Source organism: Taudactylus pleione, unplaced genomic scaffold (genome assembly GCF_031769625.1).
Source record: "Taudactylus pleione unplaced genomic scaffold, aTauple2 ptg000454l, whole genome shotgun sequence".
Classification (NCBI taxonomy): domain Eukaryota; kingdom Metazoa; phylum Chordata; class Amphibia; order Anura; family Myobatrachidae; genus Taudactylus; species Taudactylus pleione.
In genome coordinates this window covers 11510802-11523627 of record NW_028284856.1, presented here as the reverse complement: position 1 = coordinate 11523627, position 12826 = coordinate 11510802, and the positions used below count along the sequence as shown (strand labels likewise).

General features: G+C 43.8%; 1 protein-coding gene across 1 annotated transcript in view; it reads right to left on the bottom strand.

Annotated features, from left to right (window-relative positions):
• Window positions 1-12461, bottom strand: part of ERI1 (exoribonuclease 1) — a 47934-nt gene extending 35473 nt beyond the window's left edge. The window contains exons 1-2 of the mRNA XM_088448264.1: window positions 12000-12461; window positions 7958-8127 (exon numbers count right to left, since the gene is read on the bottom strand). Of these exons, the coding sequence (XP_088304390.1) occupies window positions 7958-8127; window positions 12000-12092 (263 nt within the window). The 5' untranslated portion in view covers window positions 12093-12461. The remainder of the gene's footprint in view (window positions 1-7957; window positions 8128-11999) is intronic.
• Between the last annotated feature and the right edge of the window lie 365 nt (window positions 12462-12826).

The window sequence follows — 12826 nt, the reverse complement described above, 5'->3', positions numbered from 1 at the left end:
AACAGTCGCCTGAACTGACTGAAGAGAGTAGACCTACGTCCACTCTCTCTGTGTTGGAGCTGAAAAAACAAAAATCTGTGGGGACAGTATTTGGGAGCCTGTAAGTGGGGACATATTTGGGAGTCTGAAAGTGGGTCCAGTATCTGTAGAGCTGTATAAAAAAATATATTCAATGTAGCCTGCAATAGAGAACACAGAAAAAAAAGGGGATTTACCCTCCAGCACACTGCAGCAATTGCAGTATTGAGAGGCAGGAAGGAAGCCAGCATTGGGAGGATGTGCTGGTCCTTATAGTGCCATGTGGAGGTTTCTGGGGTACCTCCAAGGTCAGTTAGCTCTCAGCTTATACATGTGCTGTTATTATGCAGTAAATCAATTTGTAGTTATACGACCCAGAGTGGGTGCTACTATTATGTAGCAATAATTATTTTGAGTTGAGCATTTGGGGCCCCCAGAGTTGTTCTGGCTGGACCTTTTTCACGGCATCACCACTTAATTCACATAAAAAATATTCTATCACTTTTCTAATTGTTTGTTTATTATTTATGTCATTTTAATTCTTTCACATTTCATTAACACTTATTGATTTATCTTTACACATCTATCCTTTACACTTCACGATCACCTTTTTTCCCCTTTTCGTGTGATGCCCTGGGGATGGTCCTTGGCTGGAATTTTTTTGGGGTACCTTGCTACTCGGACATGAACCCCTTAATGTTAGGGACGCCAGTATAGCGGAGCCTTGACGATGGCCTGGCGCTTATTCATATATTTGTAAATGTATGTAACTAATACCTCTGAATCTCTTATCATGTAGGATTTAAGTATTTTTTGTTGATTTTGCTGCAGTGTGCTGGAGGGCAAATCCTTTTTTTTCTGTGGTCAGTGTAAACCCCACCCTTTACAAGCACCTGTGCTACAGAATGTCATTAAACTGATATGAGCAACCACCATATTTTTTGTTTGCCTGCAATAGTGGCCAGTATCTGAGGGCTGTTTAAAAAATGGATGTCAAAAATTTTATTATTGCGAATGCCCCACCCAGCTACTTCTTGATGCCACACGGCTGGAAAAATTTTCTGGGGCGAACACTGCTTGCACCTTAAAAAATTACTGCTGTCTTACAATTGCATGCAAATCACCACCGGCTCTACAAAAGACTCCTATATTTTATTGATAGGCTTCTGACTACTACATTATTTTGGCCACCTCTGAACGAAAAGGTCCTGTTGCAAATTATGCTCCAATGCTCTCCAACTCCAGCCACCATGCTCACCCCAGTCTAGTCCACCCTGCTGCCCTAATTTCTTTTAACTATTTTTAGATTACATTATAGTAAAGAAACTGCTTCAAAAATACATATCTGACAGGTTTATACTATCAATGTTTCCCTATTAAGATACCCTGGTGTCTAGCCAAAGTAAAGGCATACATTTTGTGAGTCACACTAGGTAGTATACTTACTAAAGTGTGAGGTTTTTAGAATTGGCGATGTTGCCCATAGGTGCAGTAATTATGCTGCACATTTCTTGTACGAATAAATTATTAGTGCATTATTTCAACACATTGAAGGTTGTAGATCACAGCTAAGCAAGTGAACATACTTGATCCCACAACAGTCCGGCCATCCCTGCTCTAGAACACAGCGTTCAAGCAGCTCTAGTTTCTGTATTTGCTATTATTAGAATGGAGGTTTTATGCGTGCTTTCGGAATGGATAATGAGGGAGAAGTATTAGTAACGTATTTTGGACAAAAAAAAAAATATTCGTATGCTCTTTTCCTAGACATATTTTGGGAATTCTCAGACTAATTAAAATCAGGTGACCATAAAATGCAATATTTGATAAACTAAGGGGTAAATTTACTAAGATGCAGTTCTATTTAAGAAGTGATGTTGCCCATAGCAACCAATCAGATTCTACTTCTCATTTATCTAGCACCTTCTAGAAGATAATACCTGGAATCTGATTAGTTGCTATGGGCAACATCACTTCTTAATAGAGCTCCCATCTTAGGGGTAAACTTACTAAGAGTAAGATAGGCAACGTACACACTGGCTTTTATGATGCAGCAGATATCTAGTGTGATGATCATTAGCCACTTAAGTGATTTCACCCTCTGTATACACTAGGGATAATTTCTGAAATCCCAAACATACAATTTCCCAGCACAAAGGCTGTTGTGAGAAAGCACATGCCTACATTTATGGGGAAACCCCTGGATTTGGAGACAAAAAAAGGCAGCTTCTGCAGTGCTGCAGAATGAGAAAAATTGAATGGATCAGAGGGGTCATTCCACATCAGATCACCCCCCAAAAAAAAAAAAAAAAAAGGAGGATGTTAAAAAAAAAAAAAAAAAAATTTCTGGAAATTTGGACCCTAAAGGTAACTTTTCCACCTAAATCCAAAAGAATTTACTTTATCAGCTTTACGATTCGAGTTACAGCAAAAATGCAAGCTTTTGGAAAATAATTTAAAAACGTTAAACGTCTAGCCACCTGCACCAATCTGCAAGTAGTGGAAACCCATCACATCTCGACACCTTTGGACCTGTATAACTGGGCAAATGAAAATGGCATAAAGTTTTTCTACATGTCACAAAGTGAAATACAAGACTGCAAAAACCACCAAGCTGCATAGCCATCTAGAAACAGCAAAGACTGTGGCAGGAACACGTACTCACAGATTTCAGCCTATTAGTAATGATGAACTACACATATAGGGCTTGTCATCAGACGACATGAAGACAGCAGGAAGCAGAGTTAGTGTCACTACAACCACAGTCACAAAAAATGTAGACACAAGTGCTGCTATGTATGTTCCAGATCAGTGTACCGTAACAGCTGGTAAAGTTAATAATATACCCAATGTAATGAGGAACACAGATGTGCTGGTACACTTCATGAAACGAAACCAAACAAATGTGTTGACCTGGCCTTCGAGAGATGGTTAGGGTTTTGTTCCTTTTATCCATGTCCTCTGTGTAACAGAAGTGCCTACTATCCAAGGAAGTACTGGAAAGCAGTATACACTGTCTGCTGACACTTAGAAAGAAAATTACAGACCGTTACAACAGGTTCCCACTCAACTTCAGTTTTAAATTTTCATGGTTGTGTAAATTATGTATGCGGTACAAGAGTAATCAAACGTCCACTTCACTATGAAACAGAGTACCATGACGATTTTTGGTTTTGTGGTAGTAATGTATACCTTTGTTAAGCACCTAAAAGAATTGGGATATCCAATGTTGATTTAACCTAGCGTTTTAATTCTTTTCCAAAAGCTTGCATATTTGCTGTAACTCGAAACGCAGGTCAGATAAAGTAATTTGGTATGGATTTTACACACTAGATGTATAGTGTGTACAGACCTCATAAGCAACGGCGATGGGGTGCAGACATTGGCAAAAGTGTGTACACACTTGCTCAGTGATAAAATATGTGGGCCCCAGGGACCCTCCACTTTAAAAAAAAAAAAAAAAAAAAAATTGGGGTCCTACCTGACCATTTCTAGGTCCCATCATAACTTATGCACAGCAGTGCCCTGTCTTTACACATTTTGTCACAGCCATGTACGGTTTTTAACCATAATGCCGCACATTAATGCCTGGTCTTTACACATTATGCCATGTAGTAATAGCCCTTACAAATGATGCCACACAGCCGTGCCCGGCCTTTACACATTATACCGCACATTAATGCCCTTTACACATTATGCCGCACTTTAATGCCCTTTAGTCTCTCTATGCATTACCCCCGGTAGTAATCCCCCCTTACGCATTACCCCCGGTAGTAATCCCCCCTTACGCATTACCCCTGGCAGTAATCCCCCCTTACGCATTACCCCTGGCAGTAATCCCCCCATACGCATTACCCCTAGTAGTAATCCCCCCTTACGCATTACCCCTAGTAGTAATCCCCCCTTACGCATTACCGCTAGTAGTAATCCCCCTAACGATACTGGATCAGAACCTCTATACACACACCTTCCTATACCTTCTAATGTCCTGTCTATACCTTCTAAGGATGACGCTAATTTACGTACACAGTCATACCATAAATAAAGACTTAGACGTGGAATCTGTGGTTCCAAAGCACAAGTGATATTCAGGTAAAAGTTCAGACAGTTACACGCAATTGATCAAGACACAATTTAGGCGCAAAAGGAAATTATACAGACCCCAAGTACAGTATACATACGCAGGCGCTTCCGGACCCAGAGATAGGCATCAGCAAGAGACCCCTCGTCATTCAGCATGAAGACCCAGAACCAGCGTTCGTGCACTCATATTTATACCCCCCCAGAATAAACAGGACAATAGGGAAGTCTGTTGCTGATATCATTGGTTCCCAGGGGTGAAGCATCTGTTACAGCACATTTAACAGGCTGGTTCAAACAGACTCTCCCTGCCTCTAACAGCTGGGGGTCTTCCTCTTCACACCTCCTGCAGCATCCTAACAGTTGTTTCTAAAATATACATTTTGTTGCTTATAGGCTCTGCGATCCATAACTCGAGAATGCATGATGCGATCTCCCCACCGATAACACCGGAATACTGTAAAAAGGATACGCATCAGTACAACTCCAAACATGACTTGTTTAGCATGTATAATACCTTAGTTATGAAATATCTATTTCTCAGCATTTAAACTAACTGAACTAACTTAAGTCATACACTTTAAAGCTTATTAAACCTTGTGTGGGGATATGTAATGTGTGGGTGTTGAGGGCTTGATATAAGGACGCTAGTTAACTCGGGGCAGATGTGTGCGCATAAAGCTAATAAAACAGCGGTTTCGTACAAAGTCCTATGCATTCGCTAATATGCGACTAGTTAACAGCGCTATTGTATGTATTAATGTGCGTATGGGAAATGATGAAAAATGCAATCGCATGGTGCTATTCGTATTATCGCCACATGTACTAAAATGTGAGTTTATCTAAAATAGCGGTTAGGCGGCCATTCGCAAAATGGCGTCTTGCGATCTCATTTTCAAGATGGAGTCTTGTGGCCATTCGCAAGATGGCGTCGCTGTGATTAAATTTTAAACTGAACTTGTCTTAGCGAACTATTCAGCTTCGACACCCCCTTACGCATTACCCCCAGGAGTAATCCCCCCTTACGCATTGCCCCCAGTAGTAATCCCCCCTTATGCATTGCCCCCAGTAGTAATCCCCCCTTATGCATTGCCCCCAGTAGTAATCCCCCCTTATGCATTGCCCCCAGTAGTAATCCCCCCCTTACGCATTGCCCCCAGTAGTAATCCCCCCCTTACGCATTGCCCCCAGTAGTAATCCCCCCCTTACGCATTGTCCCCAGTAGTCCCCTTATGCATTGTCCCCAGTAGTCTCCCCCATGCATAGTCCCCAGTAGTCCCCCCCCATGCATAGTCCCCAGTAGTTGACCCCCTATGCATTGCCCCCAGTAGTTGACCCCCGCAGTCCTCTTCGGTCCCCAGCTTCATTCTTCTGCCGCTGGCCAGCAGCGCCGCCTCTTCCTTTCTTCCTCCTTGATCACGCCGTCTTCTGGCGCGGCCGCTGGAACTGTTGCCGCGCCGCTCTTCTCGAGGTCTTCACTCCTCCCCTCCACCGCTGGACTGAACATTCCCGCTCAGCGGCATCTATTCAAGACGTCGCAAGTGGGCGGGGCTATGATGTGGCAAACCGCAATTGGCTCGTTGCGTCTGCCTTCTATTGGCTGCTGGACCGCGAGCCAAACTGTTCACGGCCAGTGCCAAACAACCGCCGCCGCTTGGCTTCCGGGCAGCGAGCTCCGCTCAGCTTGTGCCCGGAACCAAGATCCACCCACCGCCACTTTACCGCCGACACTGGTGGAAGGGACCAGGCGGTCCATTCACCAAATACCCGCCGCGGTGGCTTACCCGGCGCTGGGAGCAAACACACTGTCCCAGCGCCGGGCACGGATGCTGTGCCGATGCTGGGATCAGACACTTGATCCCAGCACGGCTTTCCACAGCAGCAGCCAATGAGAGTCTGACTCTCATTGGCTGCTAGAACAGACATAGTCGGGTCTTTCTCAGGGGGAAGCGCTGGGCTGCTGCCAGCTGTCAGGGATTGGCCACAGCACAGCGCGTCCCCGGGGACTTTCTAAAAGGGAGTCCCCAGTGCCCGACATCGGGTAAAATAGGCGCTATAGCACGTATTTGCGATCACTGCTTGCTGATGCTGGCAGCGATGAAGCAATTGGTAGTATGGCCTCCGCTGACTAGGTCGCCCGTCGGACCTGCATGCAGGCCCGATGGACAATATCACTAACGACGCACGGGAGTGCGCATTGTCAGTGACTTTGAGGGTACACACTAGACGACCTGCAAGATATCGCGTCCGTTCCAGCCGGATCAGACGAGATATCATCTAGTGTGTACCCGGCGTTACCTTAGGGGTCCAAATTTTGTGGTGAATCCTTAAGACCCACCTGTGATACTTAAAAATAAACTGGAATAAATAAGCCACAATTAGTAAATAGTTTAATAAAATTTTAAAAAAAATAAAATAAAAATTTTGTAAACAAATGGTCAGACATTCGAGATTTTTTTTGTTGACATCCTCTCAACTAAAAAATGTGCATACAAATCTGAGAAGCTAGGCACAGAGGGTGAAGTCTTGGTGCATGTCCCTGGACCAAGCAAATTATAATGAGCTGGTCACATAAGCCGGCACACAAAGCACATGTCTATCAGCACTACCCTTACCTAGAGTTCCTGCTAGGCTAATTTAGCGGGACGCGGTGCTCTGCCTGTTTTGAAAAATAATAAAATCCACCCTGATCTTTTCCAGAACAGCCCGATTGATTAGATCCTCCCTCCTTCGTTCCTCCCCTCCAAGTCAAACAATAACTCTCCCCACTGACAGCATGAGCACGCCAGATAACACCAGTTTCCTCAAGCTTCCCTGCAGCCCTCTAGGGCATTAGCAGTAGCTTAAACTAGTGACTGTGTCAGCAGGACAACACCGTCCACCTATCACAGCAACCAGGAAACCCACTCGTAGTTCATATTCGGGCCTACTGACATCTGAGACTTCATCTCCACCCCAGACGGCAGCAAACACCAGAAGCTATAACAGTGCACAGCAATCGACAGGGCTGACAACTTCCTGAGGCATAATCATGCTGCAGGTAGATCCGGAACCACAACTGACCTCATGGCATTCACTTTATTGTGCACGAAGTGCATGCTCAGAGAGGGCAGCTATATGCAACTCCTCCCACTACACACACAACCTCAGGCTACAGTAATCAATCCAAACAGCCCTCAAATCATCAAGTCAGTTTGTGCAGCGAGTACCTTCAATACCAACGTAGAGTTTGCCACACATCAATTGTTAACTACACCACACATGTGCATCCACTTACACCTCAAGAACAGAAAATAATTGTTTATTGGTATTAACATATATTAGTAAATATAAATCATCCCATTAAAATACAAGGTGTAATTTGGAGAAGAATTAAAAAAATTAAGTGGTAAATAAACAAAACTAAATTTGCACCCTACCCAAACAAATCCTACAGTGAACACAACTTATCAACAATACAAACAGACAAATGACTAACACGGAACTGAAGGCAGGTGTGTAGTGCATCACTTATAACAGTTTACCTTAGCACTAACATCCATGTTTACAGTTCATGCTGCATTTACCATGAACACTGCTGAGCAGCACTTTGGGTGATTAACAGCAGTCGGTATTTGCACAGGCTGAAGCAAACTGGATTATTTTATTTTTTTTTAATTCACAGATCTGTAAGGAGAATGAGTAATTAAATATTTGTTGGACTATTACAGATTACTGCAAGGTTTATTTGGCATTCACCGAAGTGTGAAGCATTAAGTAGGTTGGTATGTAGATGCACTGATTAGTCATCTATTCAAACAATGATTGACAATGCTAAGACTGGTACTGGTGATTTTTTTTACCAAAACATAGGACTTACCTAGTGTCAAGCTTTAACTCTACAAGTTTCGATTTCAACTCATCTTTAGTCATTCTGTTTACACAACCATTCGTAACGGCAATTTCTTTGTACACTGGATCACTGAAGTCACTGGCACAGGACTTAGCTGTACACATCACCTTGTCTTCTTGCTCTTCGAGTCTGCTTCGCTGTTTGACCAGAAAGGATAGTTACAGTCTTATTGTAGGTAGTCATTATGAGGTGCATTCATAGCATAGCCAGACAACATTCGACTGTATATCCTGTACGGCTGTGCTAAGGGCTAGATAAATAGAAGTGAGATTGTAACAAGATTTGGAAGGCTGAAAGAAAATGTATCATGTTCAAATTCTCCCAAATTTCCCAACCCTTGTGGAAACTACCCGCTGTACTCCATATAGAGCGCAGTATTAACACTACGCAGTATGTGGGACCAGATTCATATACATTGATAAAATATGAAGATAATCCTACCAGCAGCTGCATCATTCTCTAAACTTTAAGGGGCAGAGTCAATTCAATAATTTGAATTATTAGTTTTAAAAATCAGGAGAGCAGAAACAAAAAAACAAATAAAGGCACAATAATTAAAGTGTCTATTATAAGAGGGCACACACATTACCCTGGTACCCACAGCCCAGTATTTATATTGAGGCTTGTTAAACATGTCAGACACACTATATGAATTTAGAAGTTGCACCCCACTAGTCTGAAAATTGCTGAATATTTTTGCATTCAGATAAAACAAAAGGGATAAAAGTCCATTTAAGCTGGGTACACACTGACAGATACATTGGCCGATCAATTGATCGGCCAATGTATCTGCTGCCCGTCGGGCAGTGTGTGCCCGCGATATATCGGTGAACGTCGGCGTTCACCAACATATCGCATTGGCTGTGCTGCATAGCCAATGGACAGATATGTCTGCAGACATATCTGTCCATCGGCATATGTGTACGGGCGTACACACACACTGGCAGCCGCAAGGAGGGGGGCAAAACACGCCGCCGGGACCTGCAGCAAGACACAGATGATGGCCGTTCAGTGTGTATGAACGACCATCATCTGCAGATCACTCGATTTGCAGATATATCTGTCAGGTGTGTACCCAGCTTTAGATTGTGAATCACATCAACATTTTTTATATATAAAAAAACTTCACCTAGTTCAGTGCAGGACAACCCCATTTGATTTTCAAAGTATTTAACTCTGCAAGGGTTCATACACACTGACATTTTTAGATGCATTTGACTAGTGTTAATATTTTTTTCTGAATATTGCTTGTTCCTTTTTTTCCCATCTAATGCAGGGTTATACAACATACGGCACTACAGCTGCTGTGGAACTACACATCCCAGCATGCCCTGACAAAGGTTTGCTTTTGCACATGCGGGGATGTGTAGTTCCACAGCAGCTGGAGAGCTGCATGTTGAATACCCCTGATCTACTGTGATTTCTAAATTGCTATTTAAAAAAAAAAAAGCCAGGCGTTAAGGGGCTTATTTTTCATTCAGGGCCACAAAAAAATATTCTGCTCTATCGCTACATACGAGGGGTGTGCAATAAGTTTCGGGATGTGCAGTGCATAGGTAGACTCAATCTGACTGTCTGGTTGTGAACTGTAATCTCTGACTAAAGTTCTTGTGAAATTTTAGGGCACAGAACCGTATATAAGCAGCACTGCACACCGAAGAACTCGTTATGAAGCTCAACAGAGGTCACTGAAAAGCCATGATCTTCTACGACTACAAGAGTGGTCTGGGACAGGAGGACAGTTTTGACCAACTGTGAGCTGCTATTGGGGAGGAAGCACTGTCCTGATCCACTGTTTGAGAGGTTTGCAGAATTTCGGCATGGGAAATGGTCCCTGGAAGACGAGGAGCGCTGCAGCCAACCTTTGTCTGCCATCACCAAGGATAATGTTGCAGGTGTGCAGGCGATATTTGAGGTGGACACCTGGGTGACTGTGGCCCAGTTAGAGAAGGAGATTGGCATCTCATCGCGATCCATCCGCTCGATACTCCACGAAAAGCTTGGCCTGAGCAAGGTTTCTGCAAGCTGGGTGCCCCATCAGCTGACTCGTGAGCAGATGGCGGCTCGGGTGAGTCAGTGCCAAAACATGCTGGCCAGGTTTGATGGCAGTCGCTCAAACTCTGTCTGGGAGATCATCAGTGGCAATGAATCCTGAATCGGCCCAGTGGACACCAGTTGGAGGTGCACCACCACAGAAGTTCCAAAGTGAGTGCAGTGTCGCTGCTTTTGTGGCCAAGACGGGTCATGTAGCTACCCTACCCCTCGTGCAGCAGTGCACAGTCACTGGTAAGCCAACCAAAGTGTTGGAAGCTATTCTTAGGAGCTGTCCGAGAACTTGTGCTCCTGGTGCCCTTCTCTATCACGACAATGAATCTGCTTACAAGTCCAGCACAATGGTGGATTTTCTGGCCCATGAACGGATCCAGAGGCTTGGTCATCCACAGCCATGGACCTCTGTGGATTCTTCATGTTCCCACAAATCAAGTGCAAGATACGTGGGATTTGTTTTGAGTCACCGGAAGCTACAGTGGAGCCCTTCATCCAGTATGTTGAAGACATACCTGCTTCAGACAGATCCAGCTGCTACACCAAGTGGTTTGAGCACATGCAACTTTGCATAGACACCTGTCGAATACTTTGAAAAAATGTAATGTTCACTTTGTCTGTAAATATAATACTTTTTGTGCATCCGGAAACTTATTGCCCTTATATCACGGCAATAAGTAATGGCTTTTCAGGGCTATTTAAAAACCTTTTCTTGTACAGATGGTAGCTCCAATAAGAGCTTGTCCAGGAAAACAGAAAAAAAAGTAAAGTGATAAGCTTAGGCCATTGGTTCCCAAACTTTCTTTAATTATAGCACCCTGAAGCATCAGCATTTTTTTCATGGCTCCCCTAGGTCAAAAAAGTTTCCTATTGAGAATTACTGCAATCATTATTTAGTAAATTGTGCTTAGATGTCATCCTTAGGACTATTAAACATTTGCCGGGCGGCAAAAAGCTGCCTGGTTTTTAGCCGCCTGTGAAATATAGTAATGCAGGGAAACAGCTGGGTCCTTTCACACGGCACGGCCAATGAACGGTCGCCGTGTTACAGCCGGAAATATCTACTGTGCAGGACAGCACGCCAGTGGTGTAAAGGAAACAATGTTTCCTTTCACACACACACTGGCTTCTGCCGGCCATGCTTGTGCAGCTGCGCAAGCCCTATTTGTTTAAAAAAAATATATATATTTTATATAATTACTGTGGTATCAGGCGCTACATACCTATTTCTTGGATTCAGGTTATGATAAATAGCAGGTATAAGAAAAGCTAGGTACACACTGGAGCCATGTTGGGACGATATGCCGTAATGACTTATCGCCTACATTGCTTAGTGTGTCCGCATGAATACGCACTCCCACGGTAGCCAGGTTAGCGATATCGCTAGCGGTCTATGCATTACGAATGACGCAACGTTGATAGTTACGTCGTTCATTAAAGTCGTCCAGTGTGGAAGCACAATCACTTTTGAAGGGCATTTGTTCCAATGTCGGAACGAATGCCCGTCACTCCAGTGTGTACCTAGCTTAAGACATGTGAAAACTACCATTTCCGAATGATTTTCAGGAGGCGATAAGCCTAATAAATAGAGACGTAAGGGTTGCATCATATGGTAATGGCATGACCTCAATCTTTGTATCATTTTTGCAAGTTTTATCTACCGTAGTTTTAAAAAGCAGTTTGTTGTATACATTGGATTCTGATTAAATAATGAAATCTAGGGTGTGCACGCTTGAAAATTACATAGTTTTTAGACTGTAAAGATCCAAAAGGGGCAAGCATTAAGTGACTAATATTTTCTGTACAGTGCATATAATGGTGGCACAATAAAAAGATTAATAATTGTATATTGATTGTGCTTGAGATATGTACTAAACATTTGAATATAAAAACTAAATTCTAAAGACAATCATAAAAGGAATATATCAATAACGAAAAAACGAGCAGTAAAACACACACTTACTTCTCCAATGAGATCCACGTTCTTCACCTTCCTGCACAGCTCGTCCTCCAGGTCTGCAGGATGGAGTGGTCTGTTCTCCTTCTGGTCCTCCATGGTGGAGACAATATCTGGATGTAATGTGCAGGTGTCAGTCACTCCACAGCCCTCTTGGCATCACCGGTAGGTGAAGGGCCTATGCCCGGCTGGCACACATGAGAAACGGTTGCTGCTAACTGGTGGTCTGTGTGTCTCAGCTCTGCCGGTTCTACAGGCTCGTTATCTTTGGCAGGTCCCGATGGCTGTGCTGCTGATACTACTGCCCTTATGTAGCGGCCCCGCCTCAGGCTGCCACTGTGAAACCACAGAGCCGCAGCTCACAATGCCCCACTGCAACCGCAGCACTACAGCTGTCTATCTATTCTTGTGTATCCCGCTCTGGCAGAGGAATGACGTACTTCCCGACCACATGACACATGGAGTCGCCATGAAACGCTGACGTTACTAGTTCCCGAAATCGCCATCTTTGACTCGGGAATCGCTGACAGGAATGCGCAGTCGCCGCCCTACTTGTGATCACATGATGTCGTGAGGTCATCTCACCTGTGCTCTCTGGCTACACTATTATCTCATTAGCAATAATCGTGCCAGGGCAGCAGTAATACTGTCACCTCACATTTATACACCTGGTTGCTCTGTTTTCACTGCAGTAACTGACATTATTACAGGGCGAGAAGAAGAATGGCTGTGTAGTGTGTATACACGCTGCCTAGGGAAAGGGGAGAAGGATCGTGTACGCCGTGCTATACTATAGGTTAACAGTAGGTGGCAGAATAACATCTTAGATTACT